This window comes from Melitaea cinxia, chromosome 12 (assembly GCF_905220565.1).
Source record: "Melitaea cinxia chromosome 12, ilMelCinx1.1, whole genome shotgun sequence".
NCBI lineage: Eukaryota > Metazoa > Arthropoda > Insecta > Lepidoptera > Nymphalidae > Melitaea > Melitaea cinxia.
In genome coordinates, this window is record NC_059405.1 from 7,153,010 (window position 1) to 7,174,847 (window position 21,838).

Genomic DNA, 21,838 nt, shown 5'->3' on the forward strand with positions numbered 1-21,838 from the left:
TTATTAACCTTTTCATCAGCCTCCTCCCTGGGTAAACGGTCGCAATGTATACTTTGAAGTCCTACTTTTCAATAACCTCTACGTTGAAAGCATTTTAAAAAAATATCATAATATGTGGAATATAATTTTGTTGTCCACTATCATAGATTTTTATTCCATTTGTATCTCTATTAAACAATAAAAAAAATTTAAAGTTACGAATATTTTCCAAATAAGTACAATTTTAAAAGCGATATTTCTCTTAGAAAACTAAGAAATTTTAACGAACTATCTTCATCAAAGTAAACTTACATCATTAAGGAATACAAAAAAAAAATTAAAAGATGTAATCATTTTTAATACATTTTATATTAAATAATAAAAAGATAGTATATATTACCACGCATCAAGCCCAGTAAATCAGTCGAGCGCTAGCGCTCTTAGAGGTAAGGTCCACGCCAAATTCTGCGGAGCCGTCTCTTTCGCTCACACGCGGCAAGCGCCTGTTGTTATAGCGGATAAACCGCATTTGATACTTTTATAATAAAATATAAATAAAATATACATATTACGAAAATGACTGTAAAACAATATAATGATAATTTCTGTAAACAAATGTATAATTTAATTTTCTTTTCTCACATTATCAATACAAATAGGCATTTCAATCTGTTTGTCTTGTTATTTGTTAATTAATATGTTTGTCGGTGTCGATGTCATAAAATGCTATTTTATTCATATCGTAAATATTAGATTCATTCGTAAACTGAAAAAACTAAATCAATTTTAAAAAATTTGTTTCATAAAATTGATTTTTTATTTTTATTTTAAATTTATTGACTGTTGTTATATAACATACTTGAAATTTTTAACAAATTAATTATGTAAAAAACATTTTATACCATATTTATAATTTTTATTATACATCAGAAAATGATCACGATGGTCTTTTGGTTGTCACACTATACGTACTAGCACAAAGATCGCGCGGCTCGTACGACTCGCGCGATGCGACCAAATTTACCTAAACTTGCAGAGCGTAAAATTGTGAAATGGCTCTTAATGAAAATTATTGAAGTGATGGAATTATTATAGTTTTTATGAATATAGATTATGTAATTTGACTATGTATTGTGAATTTTAGTAATAATTTAGTTTTGTTTTTTTAAATGAAACAATGGACTTGAATGTGATATCAATTTTTGTATATTTATCTTCATACGACATATATTTAATACGACAACGACACTATTACGCATTAGGATAATATCCTGAAATGTTAGATGTAAGATGATAGAATAAATAAATAAATAAGTATAAAAATATAAATATAACTAGCTGACCTGGCAAACTTCGTATCGCCTTATTTTTTTTCTTAAATATAATAATTACATATATCAAAACAAAATATACCCTATCTTTCAAGTTGGATCAAACTGCACACGGTGTGCAAATTTGATTAAAATCGGTTAAGTAGTTTAAGAGTTCATCGCGGACAAACATTGTGACACGAGATTTATATATATTAAGATTAGACCTTAAAATTAAAATTCAAAAACCTCAATCATCGCTCACTGGTTTCTTTCTTTTCTTGGAATTAACTAAACCAAAGATCCAAAGCTTAAATACAGTAAATTGAATGCATTAGAAAAAAACCCGGTAGGTATTTGTTAGATTGATACTGTAATACGAATTGTCAATGTCAAATAACTCCGACTTTTTCTCCATTTTCTATTTTAACTAATAATTTGTCTTTTATTAGTAAATGGTAATAATAAAAGCATAAAAATGATACTCGATGAAGGTCTACTGCTTTTGTTGATTTTGATATTTTCATGGGTTGAATACACATGGGAATTATATCTTTCATTGCGGCAGGTAAGCTTCTTGCATTTACTATGTTTTGAACATGAAACGTCGGCATTTTTTATTTGAATAAAATATACTATGAACTATTATCTACTAAATTCAAGATTAAAATTATTAATATATTAACGAATGACGGGACTATCAAGTAGCGACATGACACAGAGATTTTAACTTTTTATAACTTAGCATTTTGAGTCAGCATGAAAACTTTCCGGTTATACTTAAGTATTAGGTTTTGTAAATTAAATGTATAAATAAAATAATTTTGTTTCATGTAACAACTGACTGAGATAATAACAAATTGTACTTAATCAAAATCCAGAAATTGTATCACATACAAAGTAAATTCTGGACCATATTTTCTAAGTAACCTCGATTTTTTTTATATAAAAGTTTGTATATCTAGGTATAAAAAATTATATTTATTTTTAAGGCAAATGTTACTATGTATTTTGCGCAAAAATTTAAACTTTATAGGTAAATAGAATATGTACAATTTTGTTTCATGCAATTGTTTTTTTTTTCAGTTGAAAATATATAAGACCAACAACACAATTCCAGAAGATTTAAAAGAGATGCTCAATGAAGAATCCTTCAAAAAGGCTCGACTTTATGGAATTGATAAGTCACAATACAAAATAGTCAAAGAATTTTATAGTATATCCTTAACATCTATTATTCTGTATAATAGATGGATATCTGCAGCATGGAAAAAATCTGAAAGTATTGCAGAGGTTTTTAATATAAATCCTAACCAAGAAATTGTTATAAGTTGTATCTTTATGACATTTGTAACTCTGTTCAATTTTGTTGTGAATATGCCTTTTGCAATTTACGAGATATTTGTACTGGAAGAAAAACATGGATTCAATAAGCAAACTATTGGATTTTTTATAAAGGATCAGTTAAAATCACTCATGCTAAGTCTTGTTATCACATTACCTATTGTTTCTATTGCAATATATATTATTATGCTTGGTGGGAATATGTTTGTAGTTTGGTTATGGCTATTTACAACTGTAGCCACTTTGCTATTACTTACAATTTATCCATCAGTTATAGCACCATTGTTTGATAAATTTGTTCCTTTACCAGATGGTACACTAAGGAAAGGTATTGAGAATTTAGCATCAAAACTTAATTTTCCACTATCTCAAGTTTATATTGTGGAAGGATCAAAGCGATCTGCTCACAGTAATGCATATTTCAGTGGATTATTTGGTGCTAAGAGGATTGTTTTATTTGATACATTGCTTGAAAAACATGATGATGTCAAGAAAGTCACTACTGGTTGCTCAGAAAATGAAATTCTTGGTGTTTTGGCTCACGAATTAGGACATTGGAAATGTAGTCACATTTATAAATCCATTGTTCTCACAGAAGTAAATCTTTTACTATTATTTACAGCATTTGGTTTGCTTTTTAAATACTCTTTATTATACACATCCTTAGGGTTTCCACCAGGGCAAGAACCAGTGATAATAGGACTTATTGTAGTTTTACAACTAATTCTTGCACCATACAACTCTCTTTTGTCATTCTTTGCAACAGCCTTATCTAGAAAATATGAGTTCGAAGCAGATAATTTTGCTGTTTCATTAAACTATCCAACAGAATTAAGGTCAGCTCTCATAAAATTAGGAAAGGATAATTTAGACTACCCCATTTATGATAAATTGTATTCGGCATGGTACCACTCACACCCAACATTGTTGCATAGAATTGAAAATATTAAAACTCAACTGTCTAAAAATAAAACTGATTGAATTTTTAATGCATTTCTACTTGAACAGTACAATTACTTTAATGTCTATTTTAAGCTCTAGTTTTAAACATTTTGATGCATTTGTATAATATTAAAATTCCTGTAAAATAATATAACTGCAGTCAGCAAGTTAATGATGTGAGTACCATTAGTAGCAATGGTTGTATTAAAATCTATGTTATCAATATAGAGATAGAATCATTTTAAAATATTACGCACTAAATCTGTGTTATTTATTAATATATAACAATCATGTGATATTAAGATTCTTACCTAAAAATCAAATCATAATCACTTATGGTCATTTTCAAAATCTTATCTTCATACAATGGTTATAATAATTTCGGCACAAAATTTTTGGAACTTTTGCAAAGTGTACAGTTTTTTTTGTCTACATAATTGTGAAATTGTATAAATGGTAAGTTTAGGCAAAATGGCCATTAGTGTTTATTTAAGGTTAAAAATCTTAATATACTTTTATATTTTCTATCAATGTTGTTTTTTATTTACCTGATACAATACATAAAAATAATTATAGAATTAAACATCAACTTTAAATCGGTTTTTAACTTTTATTGAATTGCTCCGCTTGCTCTAAAGTATCTGGAAGAGGTCTATCTTTTGTTTCCGGCAGTGGAATAATTAAAATTAATTGGGCAAATGATACTATTGCTAGTAGATACAGTGGAAGATCGGGTCTTATGTCATCTAAGCTAACAACAGCTGGAGCTACCATAGATGCAATGCGAGCAAAAGTAGTGACTCCCGCAACACCAGCGTTGCGACCTACTGTTGGAAATAATTCTCCTGTGTATAAGTATAAAGCTGGTACAGTCCCCTGTTGATAATTAAAAAAATGTACTGCAACATGTCTAATCAGAGAATAGTGTTCATTCATTTAAAACTGCGGCTCGATTTACATTGATAGATATTTAAAGCGTCAAGCGCATGCGCGTATCAAACTGCGTCACGTATCTGATAATCTGATTCCTATATTGCCTTGAATTTTTATTGCCAAGGGCCTGATTCACCAGTTGCTTGTCGGTTTGTTGATAAAGTTAACTATGCGCTGATAAAGATTATCAGTTAGGAGAGATATATGGTAGAACTTTTGTAGTTAAAGTATCCTTATAAAGTTAATTTAACTATTCTATTGATATAATATGATATATGATAGTAGAGCAGATAATATTATTGTGGTCATCAACTCACTGCTAAACCTGCAAAGCCTGATCCAGCAGATAGCAATCTTGGCCAATCGTTTTTAAAACGATTTTTCGGAATTATCAATATAAAAATAAAGCAAAATGCTGTAATTATTTGATATATCCATATTGTTATTTTTCGTCCAACTTTGGTAATTATAAATATGCATGTTATTCCACCAGCAACAAAAATGATTCCGCTCAATGCGACTGTTAAGAAAATATTCTCACCAATTAGACCAAGATATTGGGAGAATGTATAAAATGCTAATCCGGTAAAGAACCTAAAATACCAAGTGAGCTATCAATTAAAGTTGTCCCTAGTGGAAAATTTGTTTAAAAAATGTCACAAATTATAGATATAGTACTTTTTAAAGTAATCTGTAATAATGCGTATTAACTTGACTATTTTTTCGTCTACGTTATATGACTCGAACTCGTCAAAGTATAGGTAATTGAAGTCTGTTTTTTCTTTGTATGTGAACAAACACAATTATTGCGTGTATTGTACTTTATCATAATACATTATAAAACCAAATTTAGAGCACATTTAAATTAAAGTTCATTAAAAATTTAAAATCTATATCATCTACTGAGAGACAAACTTCTTAGCATTCCATGGATTCATCGTGCGGGTGCCGGGTCCATCGTGTGGCAGAGGGAGAAACTCCGATCAGTTCCCAAGACTTGTGAGCTAGGTGTAGGCTTAAGGAGTCCCCTTTGGGATGCGCAATAACGCTCAACTTTGCTGCTCGAGTTGCCCGCCCTGCCTAGCCAAATTTGGTAGGAACCTGTTAGTGGCTTAGTGCAGACTTAGACACTCGTTCTAAAATAGAACTTACTGCAGTTCCCGACAGGCCAAGGCCTTTCAGAAGGTTATAGAGAGATTTTGCTATTGATTGATTATTCCTCTCGCTCCTACTTCTACCGCGTATAAATTAACGACATAGCCATTATTGTTAAGTTCATTTGTTAGATCGTAATATTTATTTTATTGTGTGGTCTTTAGGAATGTTAGTTTCCCACGGTACAGTGAGCTCTGCTAGTATTATGAGCTTAATGTGTCTAGAAAAGAGGAATATGTCAGGTCTGGAAACACCAACATCCTCTGAGATTTTATAGTGCTCGTCATACGTATCCATTATTAAAATAGTCCAATCAGGTGCAGTACCTATGATTGAGAAAGGCTTGCTTTTACAGTTGACAGGTGAGCCATCTTTTATAAAGTTAATTCGTCGTTTATTTGTGGTGAATCCTTTTTGGGCTCTAGCTACTGAAAGACTTACTGCTTCACGTATAACTTCAAGTACTCTATGATGTCGACGTAAGTAATAAGCAGCACCTTGCAACCTACCAAAAAGTGCCTAGCAGTACGTACTGCCTCGCCACAAGTATAGCAAGATTTTTCAGAGGCTTTCGACCATCTTACTAGGTTATTTTGGTCCGGGAGGGTCATTTGGAAGGCATTAAGACAGAATTAGGAATTTAATAGGGCAGGAGAGCAATCATATAGTAAGATGCGCCATTTCAGGGCTAACGGGATGCAGAACTCACCTATGGTTAACCACTCACTGCATTTCTAAATTCAACTAAATAGTACATACCTACCTACCTAAGTACGTATTTTTTGGTGGTTTTGACCTTTTTTATACTAGCAAAATTCAATTTAAGAATATTACTAATAAGCATTATATTATTACCAATTTAGTGATAGAAGTAAAGTTTTTAATCTCATATTTCTTGATTTAAAAAATTCTATAAACCCAGGGTCGTTTCGGATACGCGTTTTACATCTCGTCAATGATTTTAAACCAGCTTCATAGTACTCTTCTCTGTTGTTTTGTATAGCTGCCTTTTCTAACACATCTGAAAACATGTTCCGTTACTATTATGAGTTAACAATTCCCCTGTCTGCAATTTATATGATATTATTACGTTTACTCCATGAGCCACTTTTGACAGCTGAATTGAACAGGTGAATGAGTTTGTGTACCTGGGTTCAAAGTTTACAAGCGATGGAAAGTGTGAGAGTGATATTGAAAGAAGAGTGAATGCAGGAAACAGGGTGAACAGAGCTTTGCACTCCTTTATGAGCAGTCGGGAAATGTCTAACAAGGATCGTTTGGCTGTGCATGAGGGGGTGTTGGTTTTGACACTCATGTACGGAAGTGAAAGTTGGGTATGGCAGAAGAAACATGAAAGCAGAATAAATGCAGTTGAGATGAGAGCGTTAAGAAGTATGATAGGAGTTAAACTGAGTGACAGGATAAGAAATAGTGAGTGAGGATAAGAAATAGTTGAGGAAACGTTGTGGTCTGAAAGAAGATGCAGTGACAAAAATTGAGAAAGGTATGCTCAGATGGTTTGGTCATGTCGAGAGAATGAGTGAAGAACGATTGACGAAAAAAGTGTATAAGGCGAGTGTGGATGGAAGGGTTGGAAGGGATAGACCTAGGCGGACGTTCCGTGACCAAATAAGGGACGTCTTGAAAAAAGGCCACGTCAAGAGTACCATAAGCCGAAGAGCATGGATGAATGGAAATAATGAAAGTGGACAAAGCGAAAGAAGTATGTAAGGATCGTAGTAAGTGGAAAGAAGTGGTCTCTGCCTACCCCTACGGGAAAGAGGCGTGATTATATGTATGTATGTATTACATTTATGTTTGTTGTTACTAAGTTATTAATCCAACAACAAGATAATATTTAAAATTTGCCGCCCTTGTTTACGAGTTCTACATTGGGTGGAATTAGGGCAGCCCATAGAGCAACACCGGAGTCCGTGTTACTCTATGGGGCTGCCAGAAAGTATCCTAAATGATCCCAAACATAGACATATACGTCTAAGGCGTATTTTATCCTACCCTACTCATATGATATATACGTTATACCTATGTTATCTTTTTGGTAAAAGTCTAAAGCGTAACAATGGATTTCAAATCTATAGGATAAATTAATCGTAGCCCATGAAAGATTTTAAATAGATAGAAACTAAAATCTCTCCTGGTCGTCATAAAACAATCTTATGTAAACTACTACTTTTCAATTACGTGTAAAACATAAAATAGTGGTGCAATTTTAGAGACATTATATTGCGATAGACTACGTATAGTAACTTAAAGAGACCCCGATAAGTTTCACTTAAATATTTAAATGGTATAAAATATGTACTTAAGGCTTTTTTATTCTGTCCAGTAGCTAAAAGCCATCTTGGTGATTCGGGTACTAAATGCCAATAGAGCAAATAAATTGACGAAAGGGTTGCTAACGCAAACTCCAGCTTTCTCCAGTCTCGGAGCCAAAAAGCTAAGCCAGCCATTATTGTATTTCCGAAACCAAATGGTAACTGGTACACGATAGGCATTATCGTTCTCCACTTGCCACCAACTACCTGGAATAGAATTTACATTATTAATATTACAAAAATAAACATCATTATAAAAATCAATTAACCACAAAAAAGAAATAGCTTCACTAAACTAAATTATTTTATAGTGCGTATAAAAAATACCTCCATACTTATCACAAATGATATAATTCCTATACCGCCAGAAGCGATGGCTAACCCACACCAAATAATCAAGAAGCACCAATAGGATGTTGTTACACTACAGATAAAACTCAAGAGGCACTGAATTGTAATTCCAATCATGAGGGGATATTTTCGACCATATTTATCAGCTATTACGCCAAACACAATACCACCCAGTAAAACGCCCCACATCATAATACATTGAGTAAACTGAAATTAAATTAATTTATATAATTTACACTTAATACTAAACACAGCTTTAAGTGTTCCAGGACATTTATTATTCTAATCCAGGTATCCTTTTAATCAAATATTAATGCTACATATCATTCTCGTATCTGAATGCAATAATCTCGTAATTAAATAGGCAGTTAAGAATTTAAAAATAAACTTACGTGTATCAGCCAATGCCTTGAACATACTAAATTCCAATCTGATGTAATAGTTCGGTTAAAGACACTTTTATCATAAATAAATTTTTGACACGGGACCAAAGGTATAAAAGGTCTATCTATATTTAGTTCGATTAGAAGAATTTCTGGATCGAAAATTAAACAAGGATGCTCCTGATTTTTCTGTTCAATAAAATAATAGAATATTATTTAGTTATCTAAGTTTTATATGTAGACTTAAGAATTAAATTGATATATTGAACAATCTATTCAAAATAAGTATAGCAAAGATAAAATTTTTTTTGATGACGTACTGGGGAACATATTTGTCGCCATTGTTCTTCTGAACAAATTGTAAATATGGCTGGCTTTGCACACCAGAAATTTTGAGGTGGAGCCATAAATATAATATTTAATTGATACCATGCGAGTGGCAGTTTTAACAAAGCCATATAAATACTTATCCAAAATTGCCATTTTCCAAATTCTCCGAGAACTTTAAACGTAAGATTATCAGCATTACAATCTTCTGCTTTAGACCTGTGAAATTTAAAATACACAAAATTAAATTTTTTATACAGTTGGTAACTGCATAAAAAATTGAATATTCTACGAAAAAAAATTATATTGACATATTTAAATAAATAACTCTGGTGCCTCTTTCTCTGGTGTATGGTCTGGTGCTTGTAGCCTTAGACAATATATTTTCGCACAACCATAGATTATTATCAATTACATGTTGGTCTACGTCTTTCAAATCGAGATATCGAAGTATCGAAAGATAAATGTATGTATTTTGATATCGTGTAGTGTATAGTCTGTTCTTGACATCTTTTTTCATTTATTTTTCCGTCTATGATATGACAGTTGTACTTACCTTTTCCTAGATATTTTAATGAATGAAAATCGAGTGTTTATCGTTATTTTTTTTATTAAATTTATTTTTATAAAATCCGTTTAATATTGTTGCTGGATGTGCTTAACTAAAACTTGAAAACGATGCCTTTGGCCAATGCCACCGATCCATGGCGAATGCAAAGTGTTGGAGATGTCACGGTATGTTATGGTTTTTTTAATTGTTTGCGTATATTATTAGACTAATATATTTTCCTGTAAGTTTAAAATAAACTGACTACGAATCCGATTGTAAGCGGATGACGTTTCACCTTAGTATCGTTTTGAATGAACAGCAAATATACTATCTTATTTCTTATTTACGCCCATTTTTCTTATTGAATTTGAAATATTTATATTTATTTATTTTATTCTTGTACATATATCATTATTAAATTTTTTTATTTAAATATATATTCTACTAAGTCATATCCCTAAAGGAAATACCTAAATAGATTTATTTTAGCAATTTTTATTTAAATAATCAGTTACCATATGTTATCAGAAATTCATGGTAAATTTAAATATTTTCATCTACGATTATATTTACTTTGATTAATATAAGAATAATGTACTCCAATGGCATTATATTTAATAATTTTGTATGTATAAAATTTCAGCGTGGCATTACAGCACAGTCCACAAACAGTCTTCCAATGGTTGTTGAAACTATAGCAGAGTCTCGACAGACTTCAACAACTGAAAGTCTAGAGTCCAGTGTATCAAATGTTGATCAAAACTATGAAAGAGAAGTAGAGCTTCAAGATGTAGTCAAAGAAGGCCATGAGAAGGCAGACCCCTCTCAATTTGAACTGTTAAAAGTTCTCGGAGAAGGTTCCTTTGGCAAAGTATTTTTAGCACGTAAAATAACAGGCCCCGATACTGGTACTCTTTATGCAATGAAGGTAAGCTGTGAATATTCTAATGTTGTAAATACTTATATTGAAATTTTATTAACTAAAGTATTAATTAATTACTGTCATTGTTATGCTATTAACACATGTTAATTATATTGACTGTCCCTACATATAATATCGAAACTGAAAAAAGGCTCCTTTACAGGAGAGCACTTTGAAGTTAATTTTGTGTACAAAATTGTTATTTATTGGGCTATCTGCAAATAATTCCAGATATATGCTAAACTTTTATTGACAAGTAAATGTATATGTCATTTTATCCAAAATTCTTTATAGTTTTTGAGAAATGTTAATTTCAATACTTTACTATGTTAATCAATTAGTGTGAACAATCAAAACGAAAAATATAAGGAGGGTAGGTGAGAATCAACACGTGCTAGTGTATCTTTCCTGTTATTTGGTGGAAATTTTTGTGTTTATTATTGAATTTTGTATACTGTGCCAGTTTGTTTTGTATAGTAGTGCTGTTTTTATTTTCTGTAATAAGCGGTAGTCCCTAATATGGAGTGGGACGCTTCACCTCCTCGTGATGGGGGAGGTGGCGGCGTTGGCAGCAATAAAAGACGCTTGTCAATGGATCCTGATCCTGAAAGTGTTAAGAAAGCCTCTCCTCTAGATTTCACTGGTAATAAAGTTGCTTATAATCAGAATGATAAAGGTCCCTTTTCTGTTCATATTTCTAAATTGGAATCTGTGCAAAAATCTGGTCCAACCATTCGTCTTCTCAATTTCGCACATTTCCTTCATAAGAACTCCATAAATGGAATTGTTAACGGAGGCAATAAAAACCTAGGCAGAAATAGGATTTCTGTAGATTTTTTGTCCGCCGATCTAGCAAATTTATTTGTCCATAATCCTATTCTATCCGCAAATAACTACGAGGCTTCTATCCCACAATATCTAGTCACGAGGATTGGCGTGGTCCGCTCTGTCCCCATTGAATGGTCTTTATCAGATATGGTTGAGGGAATGGAATACCCTCTGCGGTAAAGTAATCAAAGCTCGTCGCCTAAATAAAAAACGAATTACCGATGAAAACCTGAATAGATACCTACTACTACAGTTGCCTTAACCTTTCTCGGATAGAATTTATCTGATAGAGTATTTTGTTTTCACGCATCCCTTCCTGTTTGTTTTACCAATTACCGATCATCCAATGCTTTGCTTGTTGCCGTTTCGGTCATACTAAGGGCCAGTGCCGTTCCACCCCCCGATGCTACAAATGCGCTCAACCTCACTCTGGCGAAACCTGCTCTGTCTCAGATGAAAATTTCTCTTGTCTTTTCTGCAGAGGCAATCATAAGGCTACAGATTCTTCAAAATGTCCGGAGCATGAAAGGCAAGAACAAATCAAACTAATTATGACCAAAGAGAGTATTGGTTACACAGAGGCTTCATCACGTGTCCCTCATCTGTTCCGGCTATCCTTTGCTGCAGCTTCTCAAGCGTCGCCGAGGCTAGAGCCCTCTCTTTAAGTCACTCATCGATCCCAAAGCTCTCCTATAGATCCTTCTCCTCAAATCACTCACCAATCCCAAAGCTCTCCTACCATTCCCTCTACCTCCTACCGTAAAACGGTGTTCAGTACTCCTCGTCCTCGTACCCCTTTGCGCTCCTCTTATGATGTTTATGCTCATTCCTCCATCACCAACTTACCTAAATCCACCATGCCATACGGTTGTGCTTTTCCTAATCCCCAAATGATTGAGCCGACCCCAAATTTAACTCCTAACGATAATATCAACGATTTTATTTTTGTGTTACACACACATTAGGAATTCTAAACATTTTTAATATCATATCAAAAATTGACCGCTCCGGCGGGGTTCGAATCAAATCGAAAATTTTCACTTTTGATACTGTACGTAGGGACAGTTGATATAACCTGTTGCATATCTTCAATGACATAGTAAAGCAAATATTGACATGCACAATAATAAGAAAATAGTTTTAATGGAAAATTATAATCCTCCTAAGAGGAACTGGAATCAAATCTAATTGCTGTTTTAACAATGAGTATATATTCCTTGCTAAAACGCTATTCATATTTTTAATGAAAATAACACTTGAATCATTAATTAACACATGATACTATTTTGTTATTTTTAGCATTAACTGTAGTTGTTAAACATTGAAACCATTATCATTAATTTAATTGTCCACTATATAATTGCATTGTTTTTCTTATGTTGTAGGTGCTTAAAAAGGCAACATTGAAAGTCAGAGATAGGGAGCGCACAAAGATGGAAAGGAATATTTTAGTTGAAATGGGTCATCCGTTTATTGTAAAATTACATTATGCTTTTCAAACAGCAGGAAAATTATATTTAATATTAGATTTCTTACGTGGTGGTGATCTTTTTTCACGTCTGAGCAAAGAGGTAGAATATAATATTTTTTTAATTTTAAACTCAATTTTCTATGAATATAAAATTTTAATGTTAAGAAAGCTCCAAGGCTGTACTTATAAATAAAGATTTTTAACATACGTAGTTTTCTGTTCTTAGCTAGGCAATGCCTGTGTAATGAACTGATAGATAGTGTATACTGCTGACATGTAGTATATAGTGTAGAAGAATGAACTAATACATTATATTTTATTTATTTGTGCATGATATATACATAAATCAATATTGACGATGCGTTGGCGCATGCGCAATCTGATAACGATCGTTACTTATTGTACCGCCATGCGCCAACCCGCATTGGAGCAGCGTGGTGGATTAAGCTCTGATCCTTCTCCTACATGGCAAAAGAGGCCTATGCCCAGCGGTGGGATATTACCGGCTGAAGCATAAATCAATATTAATTACACCCAGAAACAAGTAGCAATTAAAGCCACAACTCCTGGAGCAGAAAGAGCAGAGTAGAACGGTCGCTGTGAAAAGCACCAGTGGACCAGCCAAATGATTAGGTTTATAATTATGTAATGCTTGGTTATTGATGTAGGCCATAATAAATAAATAATAAATATTTATATATCTTGCCCAAAATTTGGAGCAGCCAGAATGTGGAAGTATCTCAACCGCAAGATGACAGCAATGTAATACTTTTAACATTTCAGGTAATGTTTACAGAGGAGGATGTAAAGTTTTATTTAGCTGAGTTAGCTTTAGCATTAGAACATGTGCATAAATTGGGAATTATATACAGGGACTTAAAACCAGAGAATATTTTACTAGATGCAGATGGGCATATAGCCCTTACAGACTTTGGTCTATCAAAGCTGCCTCCTAGTGATAAAGCATACAGTTTTTGTGGTACAGTCGAGTATATGGCACCAGAAGTTGTTAATAGAAAAGGCCATACAATGGCCGCTGACTGGTGGTCGTTTGGTGTTCTCATGGTAAATAATTAATTTCAATCTGTATATTAAAATATTTAAGTACATTGTTAAATTTAGATTGCCAACTTGCCAATCTTCTATATAATGTATGTTAAAATCATTATTTAACTTTGCAGTTTGAAATGTTGACGGGTAACCTTCCATTTCATGGTTCAACTAGACATGAAACAATGACACAAATTCTTAAAGCAAAATTGGGAATGCCTTCGAATTTGAGTGAAGAAGCGCAATCGCTTTTACGTGCATTATTTAAGAGAAACCCACAGAATAGGTACAAACTACCGAAGAGTTGACTTTAAAAATGCGTCCATTTAAATAATTGCTGAATTTATAAAACTTTATTTCAGATTAGGAGCAGGTCCTAACGGTATTGAAGATATAAAAAATCATGAGTTTTTTGCAAGTATAGATTGGGATGCATTATTAAGAAAAGAGGTGAGGATGCAAATAAGAAAATCGTGTTTTTTTTAACGTTTAATTTCGAACTTATAAGTTCAAATGAGACAATAAATAACTATGAAGTATATACATAGCTAAATAATCGACATTGACGCCATTTTTTTATTTATAATATATTTTAGTACGTTTTTTCCTCAAATTAACGCGGGTGTAACCGTGGACCACAGCTAATATTAAAATAAAATGATTGCAGGTGATACCGCCATTCAGACCAGCCGTATCTCGAGCTGACGACGCGTTTTACTTCGACTCTGAGTTCACTTGCCGCACGCCTAAAGACTCACCGGGTGTACCGGCATCGGCTAATGCTCATGAACTTTTTAGGTATTAAGTTAGCCATGTATTTCATTTTTTCCTCATTCCTCTTCCTCTCCCTCTCTCCTCCATTATTTTCATTTTTTCGATCTGAGTCAGCAAAGACTGGACTGACCACGGCTCTTTACTCCGATGGACTGCGGCCTTGGCACAAAAAAAGCGCTTTTGCGCCATAGGGTGGGTGAGCGAACCCATCCACTCATTCCTCCGCGTGGGGGGAAAAATCTCCCCCCTACTTCTCTTGCCACTCTCTCTCTCTCCGCACCTCCGTGCCATCCAATACCACACACCCACCCCCGAACCATCCCATACGAGCCGAGAGATGTCTCGTGTTTTTATCTTTGCTTGGGAATTAAATTAGGTTATTGTATTTATAGTGGTCATAGCCAAATGGTTGAGAATTAAGCCTCCTACTCCGGAGGTTCGGGTTCGAATCCCAGGGCACGGACTTTTGTCTTTTCGGAGTTGTGTACGGTTTAAGCATTTATCATCTATTTTTACCGGGCGTCCTAAATGCAACTATAAATTCTGATCTTTTACTTTCCTTGATAATCCTTCTTGCTGTCGACACGGATTTTTTTGCAGCTTCTGCTCTTATTCTTTATTAGATTCGATTAAATTATTTTCTTTTGGAAAATATGTAAAGATATCAAATATAATTCTTCTCTTTTGTCTCTTTAAAGTTAAAATAACATCGCCAGAAAAATAATGATCAAGTATTGCGCGCGCCTCTGTTCTAAGCGGACGAAGTCGCGCGTAGAAGCTAGTCACATATAAAAACAAAGTCGCTTCCCAGTGTATGTAAATAGAGTGGATTCCAGAGGGCGGTTTATATTATGTATAATACATGCATAATATAGTAGAGGAACACTAATAGTTTTAGAGCTTTCTAATATGATTTCGTAAATAAACACAATTGTTTGAGCTTACATTGCAAATATTTATTTAATATTTTATATTTAGTATCAACATTGCACCTGTGCGAAGCTGGGGCGGGTCGCTAGTTATAAATAAGTTTGTGGACAGATGTAAAAAAAAAAATATTTTGTAATATTTACGTGATTTTATGAGAATCCAGGAACTTTCTTATGAACATCTCTTAAACAATATCAAGCACCATCTAGTAGCAACACATTAGTTTTTTAGTTATAAAACAATAATATTTAATTTAAAAACAATAATATGTAAAAAAAATGTTTTTCATTTTTAGGGGATTTAGTTTCGTGGCCCCATGTTTACTGAATGATGATGATAATAAGACCATCACAAATCAAAACCAGAACCACATAGCACAAACTAAGACATCTACAGAAGAGTTCTGGGCTGGTTTTGTGAATAAAAATAAATTCTTTGATGAATATAGGTATGTAAAATTTAAAGATTGATGTTAATTTATTTAAAAAATTTGTTAAGATAAAACATGGCCCGTAAGGCCATATATATGAGTAAAACTATTTATATTAATTTTTCTTACAGATTAATGGGTGAATTAGGTACAGGATCTTTTTCAGTTGTGCGTCTTTGCGAGCACAAAGCGTCTCAAACGCAATATGCTGTCAAAATCATGGATAAATTACAATATGATCCTAGAGAAGAGATTGAAATTTTGTTGAGGTAATTTTTCTCTATCCGTTTTTACACACAGTTACTGTGAATCTAAAAAGTTTCACAGATTTTTTTAGTGTCACATTACTTACTGTCTTTATTATTATCTTAATTATCTTGCAGACAATTTACAGGATAGATTGTATCACAAGCATAACTCACCACAGGTACAGCCAGCACCCGCACATCATCACGCTGCGCGGCGTGTACTCGGAGGGCGGGCGCATCCTGTGCGTGACGGAGCTGTGCCGCGGCGGCGAGCTGTTGGAGCACATCACGCGCCGCGGCTGTCTACCCGAGCGTGAGGCGGCGCCCGTGCTGCGCAACGTGCTGCACGCCGTGCACTACCTGCACCGCCACACCGTCGTGCACAGGTACGCTCGCACACACACGCACACACACACACACACACACACACACAAACACACACACACACACACGCGCGCGCGCGCGCACACGAACACGCACACGCACATGCACATGCACACCTGCAGCGCGGGGCGGCGCCCGTGCTGCGCAATGTGCTGCACGCTGTGCACTACTGCACTGCCACACCGTCGTGCACAGGTATACTCGCACACACACGCACACTAGTGAAATATTTAAATATGGAACTCAAAAAATTATCTTTAACTTTATTTTGTTAATAGCAATTAAATTTTTCAGAGATATAAAGCCATCAAACATCTTATTTGCGACGGCTGAGAGGAGAGCAGCGGATGTACGGTTAGTCGATTTCGGGCTGGCGAAGCAGTTACGTGCGGAAAACGGTCTGCTTATGACGCCTTGCTACACCGCCAACTTTGTCGCGCCCGAAGTACTCAAGCGAGCGGGCTATGATGCCGCTTGCGACATATGGAGCTTAGGTAATTAATTTTGATGAAAAACTCAGTAAGTTGACTATAAAAAATACTTACCGAGTTCCTCAATAGTATTGATTTGAATAGTTTACTGAATTTGCTTGCATTTTTTTTTTGTATTTTTTTTTATTATTTTCTAGTAAACTTTTCTTAGTTTTCCTTTCGAAAATAGATGAATTGTCTTAAATAATCTATTGTTATGTTCGACACATTTTTTAAATATAATTGTAGCAAATAAAAATTAATATTTTGTTTGTTGATAGCCGCTAATTAATAATAATTTTCTAGGTGTGCTTGCATACATTATGCTTTCCGGAAGGACTCCTTTTGCGTCAACGGGCGACGACACGCCTGAGGCAATTTTGGCTAGAATCGAATCTGGAAAGGTATAAAAAAATACTAAGAGGCCTTCTACACGGTCGGGATCGACCGCCGACCGTCGTGTTCTTGGTCGGGTCAACCAATTTTTGTATTTCTTTTTGTCAGTTCTTCTTTGATGAGATGCGCTCGCGACCAAGGCCGTTGACATCAACCAAATATTGGTCGGGTCAACCGTTTTCCACACTGTCCATTTTTATATCAACCCGACCAAGGACACGATGGTCGGCGGTCGATCCCGACCGTGTAGAAGGCCTTTAACGCTTTCTAGTCTCCCCACCGTACCGCACGTTAAGCTCCTGTTTGTTATAATATACACCTGATAAGTCATTACACAACCCGCAGTGGAGCAGCATAGTAGATTAAGCTCTAACCATTCTCTATGTACGCTTGAAACAGATAGCTGTTTAGCAATAAGATCTTCTGTTGTTTTTTTTTTTTTTTGGTTAATTCTGTTATTCATCTTAATCTCTTAGGAGGATTAAGGGTAGGGTCTGCGACGCGCTTGCGATGCTTCTGGTGTTGCAATCGTTCTATCTGTCTATTGTAATCGTTTATCATCAGGCGAGCCGTACGCTTGTTTTATTTTATTTCTAAAAGAAAATCGATTAACTAAAATCGATTATTTGTTGACATCCATCCCCGTCGTCCAGGTGGAGACGTCGGGCGGCGCGTGGCGGCACGTGTCGGCGGAGGCGCGCGCGAGCGTGCGGCGCATGCTGCAGCTGGAGCCGGCGGCGCGGCCGCGCGCGCACGAGCTGCTGCGCGAGCCGTGGCTGGCGCGCGCCGAGCCCGAGCCGAGCGCGCCCGACGCGCACCAGCCGCCCGCCGCGCCCGACGTGCCGCCGCCGCAGGACCTGCGCCGCGCCGTCGACCTCACCTACCAGGTATCTTATACCGCCCCTCTGTCCGCCCCTCGCTCCTCACCGCTCTCCCCGCTCTCCCTGCACCGCAGTTCTGTGAGGTATGAAAAAAACGAGTGTGCTTTAGACCATATCGATGGCTCCTAAGTACACTGAGTCAACTCTACTTTTAATAACTTTATTTTTTTGTTACATAGGTAGATAGGAAATGAAGTAAATGTTATTAATATCTTAAAAAATTAAATTATCAAAAGTTGTTAGTTGACTCAGTATACTTAGGAGCCATCGATATAACTAAGGTCAAATTTCTTTACCTATAGGCCTGCCCTGTGTCTTATATATACGAACGTAACTGGCTATTAGAGACAGAGAAAGAAAGGGCGTACTAGCACTCTCTTGCTCAGTTCGCCTCACCCGATCACACTTTTGTTAACGCTCTCGTCACGCATTCACCAGCTTACTACCCAAGTTGAGTGTGCGTAAAAAGGTTTTACTTCAGAAACTTATATTTTAAATAAACCTGATGATTCTGATTTCTAGGCAATGACATCAGCGCCACTGACGCCTCATATATTGGGTCCAGTGACTCAATCGACTCTCGCGCAACGTCGGATAAAACCACAACGTCGATTTCCGCCCACACAAGTGTAAAGTATGTAAGTAAAAACCCTCAAATGTTTATATTATTTCACTCATAGGAAACCAATTGAGTTATTTTATTTAGATTGTTTATCTGTAGGTTATTCTACTCTACCTTTTAAAAATGGTAACAGATAAATATCTAAAAATTTCAATATGACGGATATGCAATAATGACTATAATCCTGTTCAAAATAGTATTCCTGTATTCATTACGGTCTTGTTGCTTATTTTCTACTATTGAACTTCTAGAAATTTTATAGTACAACAACAAAAACCTAAATTTCAAGTAACCAACATAATAAATACTTACCATAATGGTAAAACCAAAACTAGGTTACTTTATATAAAATTAACCTTAATGAAATATTTGGTTAATTTATATGGTTTAAATAAATAATATTAAAAATATTTTTTGTTAGAAAGAAAGTTGGCTATAGATAGTTCAATACAGTATTCATGAAAGGGGTAGTAGTTAAATAAAAAGGCTTATTTAGCCTTTGAATTGAAAAGTTTGTGGTCTGAGGCGTTATATTTTGATCAATTTTATGTTTTAGATTAAAATGAAGAAAAACTCTCAGTTTTATTAAACAGGACTGTCACAAACAGAGGAATAGCGTAAAAACGAAATGCATTTGATCCTTTATCACAAAGTTTATAAGTCTGGTGTTTTCTCTGAACACTGTCCTACTAATCAATATATTTTACAATACAACAAGCCAAATTATTACTAATGTTGAAATGTATAAGTTTTATTTTTGTTCCATAAATATTTTTTTTTAATATGTAATAACACTAATTCTTCAGGTGTACGAAAATATTTTATTTAAATGACTTGTAATGTTTTTAAATAACTGTATTCAACTGTCCCTATATAAGATATGTTTGTAATGTTTAGTATTAAAATTTTAGTGTTCAAAGTAATATATCTTCAGATAAAGTATTCCCATGAAAATGAGATTTCTTTTAATGTGATTTTTATATCATATATTTACTAATCTTATTGTATGCATTTATCATCTACTTAATAATTTACATAGTAATATTGTTTAATTTCGAATGTTTTTTCACTCACATTCCAAATTACGTTTATATATCATATTTTAGGTGGAAGAACAAAACATATAAAATAAATATAGGCCAAGTTGTCTTCCTAAATATAATTAATATTAGGAAACATATTTTTTTTTTAATATTTCTTTCTTACCCACCTCTTTTAGTCTTACAGTGCCATTAGAGGAAAAAAAAACCCACTGAATATTATTTAATGTGCAATAAAAAATCGTTTCGCATAAAAAATGTCTATGTTCAGTATTAATTTAGAGTACTTGGACTACTTCTTACATTCTATAACAAAATATTGTTTATATTTTTATAAGAAAAATTAATATTCATTAGTTTTAAGATATATTTTTAAGATTTAAATGAAATTTTACGAGAGAAATATATTTTTACCGCAAACTATTTGTGCTATATAATGTTTTAAGCTCTATATCGTTTATGTGTTTTGATTTAAGCTGTTTATAACATGGCCTAATTCGCTCACAAATTGTTGAAATATTCTTATATAATATGATTTAACGAACAAGCCTTAAAAAAGGCAAAGTATCCCTTTTTATAAGTTATTTTAGACTGACAAAACAAAAAAAATTCAGTATAACAGAGACTATATGATTAAAATCCAAATAATACAAAATTTTTCTTTTAATAGCTATTTTATATTTTATAATATAAGTAACCATGTCTATTTCTTTATGTGCTTTAATTAACGTTAAAATGGTACATAACTTAGGGTATATCCACTTAGTTGCAAGTGATTTTTAATCTAGTTTACTGCAAATCAATGTCCCAAAATTCATCATAAGAACGTAAGATACTATTTAGTTGTGAAAAGTTATTGTGCGTGCTAAAAAAATGCTAATAATAAAATTTCGGTTACATTAACTTTCATAAAATCAACTTATAACAATGGGCTTGTACATAATTATGCGTGATATACCTAATTATTATAAATATAAAATATAATTATTTATTGTGACCTTAGTCACAAATTTCGAAAAAAAAAACAATAATAAATCGTATGTATAGATAGAATATTTAGTATTTTAAATGTGGTGACGGTTTTAGAATACTATAATAATATTCAATGTATATTTTTGTATTCTATGATTACGGTTGCATGAATTTTCAATTTGTTACAATAAAATTAATTTAATACTTATTCAATTATTATTGTAATGTTGTATTTATTCATAATAGATTAACTTTACCAAAGATTTTTTATATATATTTTAGTAATGAATATCTTAACTTTTTCTCAATGTCATAACCACGATCCTGGCTTGGATGAGTTGTTAAAGTATTTTTGTTTACATGTTAACACGAAACGTGCGTTGGCATTTGTACTTATACGATAAAAATGTATATACCAACAATATAAAAATATGGATATAATTTTAAAATTGAGATATATAGATGAGAGGTAGGGGTAATAAAATCAACAGAGCATAATATAAATAAATGTCAAAATATATATTTTTTAACAATAAATACCGTAAAGCGCACATACATATAATAAAATTTTATTTGGGGACAATGACAATTTTCAAAGTTGTTGGAGCATGTTATAAGAATAAACTGTACATTTAAGTTGAAAAATTAAACTCAATTTGAACCAAATTTTTTACAAGTAAAAAAACTAACCAACATACAAATTTTGCAAAAAATAATAATTTAAATGTAATTTCTACGATCATCATAACACAAAAACAGTATTTTTTGAATATCGTGATAATATTATGAGAATGAAAGCATTCTCTCAAA

At 33.6% G+C, this 21,838-nt stretch overlaps 3 protein-coding genes across 3 annotated transcripts; 2 read left to right on the plus strand and 1 right to left on the minus strand.

The window, feature by feature from the left end:
• Positions 1-1,665: 1,665 nt before the first annotated feature.
• LOC123658216 (CAAX prenyl protease 1 homolog) lies at positions 1,666-4,175 on the plus strand. The gene is made up of 2 exons (XM_045593658.1): positions 1,666-1,857; positions 2,376-4,175. The coding sequence occupies exons 1-2, from the start codon at positions 1,768-1,770 to the stop codon at positions 3,612-3,614; spliced, it is 1,329 nt and encodes a 442-aa protein (XP_045449614.1). The 5' UTR covers positions 1,666-1,767; the 3' UTR covers positions 3,615-4,175.
• LOC123658696 (organic cation transporter protein-like) lies at positions 4,102-9,333 on the minus strand. The gene is made up of 8 exons (XM_045594047.1): positions 9,329-9,333; positions 9,054-9,279; positions 8,743-8,922; positions 8,327-8,557; positions 7,987-8,206; positions 6,519-6,684; positions 4,826-5,102; positions 4,102-4,451 (listed from the first exon to the last, which is right to left on the minus strand). The coding sequence occupies exons 1-8, from the start codon at positions 9,331-9,333 to the stop codon at positions 4,179-4,181; spliced, it is 1,578 nt and encodes a 525-aa protein (XP_045450003.1). The 3' UTR covers positions 4,102-4,178.
• Positions 9,334-9,559: 226 nt separating this feature from the next.
• Positions 9,560-19,970, plus strand: LOC123658193 (ribosomal protein S6 kinase 2 beta). Its single transcript, XM_045593634.1, has 15 exons — positions 9,560-9,795; positions 10,254-10,538; positions 12,746-12,931; positions 13,615-13,896; positions 14,013-14,167; positions 14,244-14,331; positions 14,549-14,679; positions 15,881-16,033; positions 16,147-16,284; positions 16,443-16,649; positions 16,942-17,141; positions 17,424-17,521; positions 18,167-18,400; positions 18,917-19,032; positions 19,573-19,970. Exons 1-14 carry the CDS (start codon positions 9,739-9,741, stop codon positions 19,025-19,027), a joined length of 2,325 nt encoding a protein of 774 aa, XP_045449590.1. The 5' UTR covers positions 9,560-9,738; the 3' UTR covers positions 19,028-19,032; positions 19,573-19,970.
• Positions 19,971-21,838: the final 1,868 nt, after the last annotated feature.

What these genes read in the sequence shown, in the direction of transcription:
- LOC123658216 (XM_045593658.1), top strand. Translation starts at nt 1,768, where the DNA reads ATGATACTCGATGAAGGTCTACTGCTTTTGTTGATTTTGATATTTTCA. An exon ending in TATATCTTTCATTGCGGCAG is followed by an intron (nt 1,858 to 2,375) that starts GTAAGCTTCTTG and finishes TTTTTTTTTCAG; the next exon opens with TTGAAAATATATAAGACCAA.
- LOC123658696 (XM_045594047.1), bottom strand. An exon ending in ACAGAATAAAAAAGCCTTAA is followed by an intron (nt 6,685 to 7,986) that starts GTACATATTTTA and finishes ACATGTTTTCAG; the next exon opens with ATGTGTTAGAAAAGGCAGCT. An exon ending in CAGGCTTTGCAGGTTTAGCA is followed by an intron (nt 4,452 to 4,825) that starts GTGAGTTGATGA and finishes AATTATCAACAG; the next exon opens with GGGACTGTACCAGCTTTATA.
- LOC123658193 (XM_045593634.1), top strand. Translation starts at nt 9,739, where the DNA reads ATGCCTTTGGCCAATGCCACCGATCCATGGCGAATGCAAAGTGTTGGA. An exon ending in AAGAGAAACCCACAGAATAG is followed by an intron (nt 14,168 to 14,243) that starts GTACAAACTACC and finishes ACTTTATTTCAG; the next exon opens with ATTAGGAGCAGGTCCTAACG. An exon ending in GAGATTGAAATTTTGTTGAG is followed by an intron (nt 16,285 to 16,442) that starts GTAATTTTTCTC and finishes AACTCACCACAG; the next exon opens with GTACAGCCAGCACCCGCACA.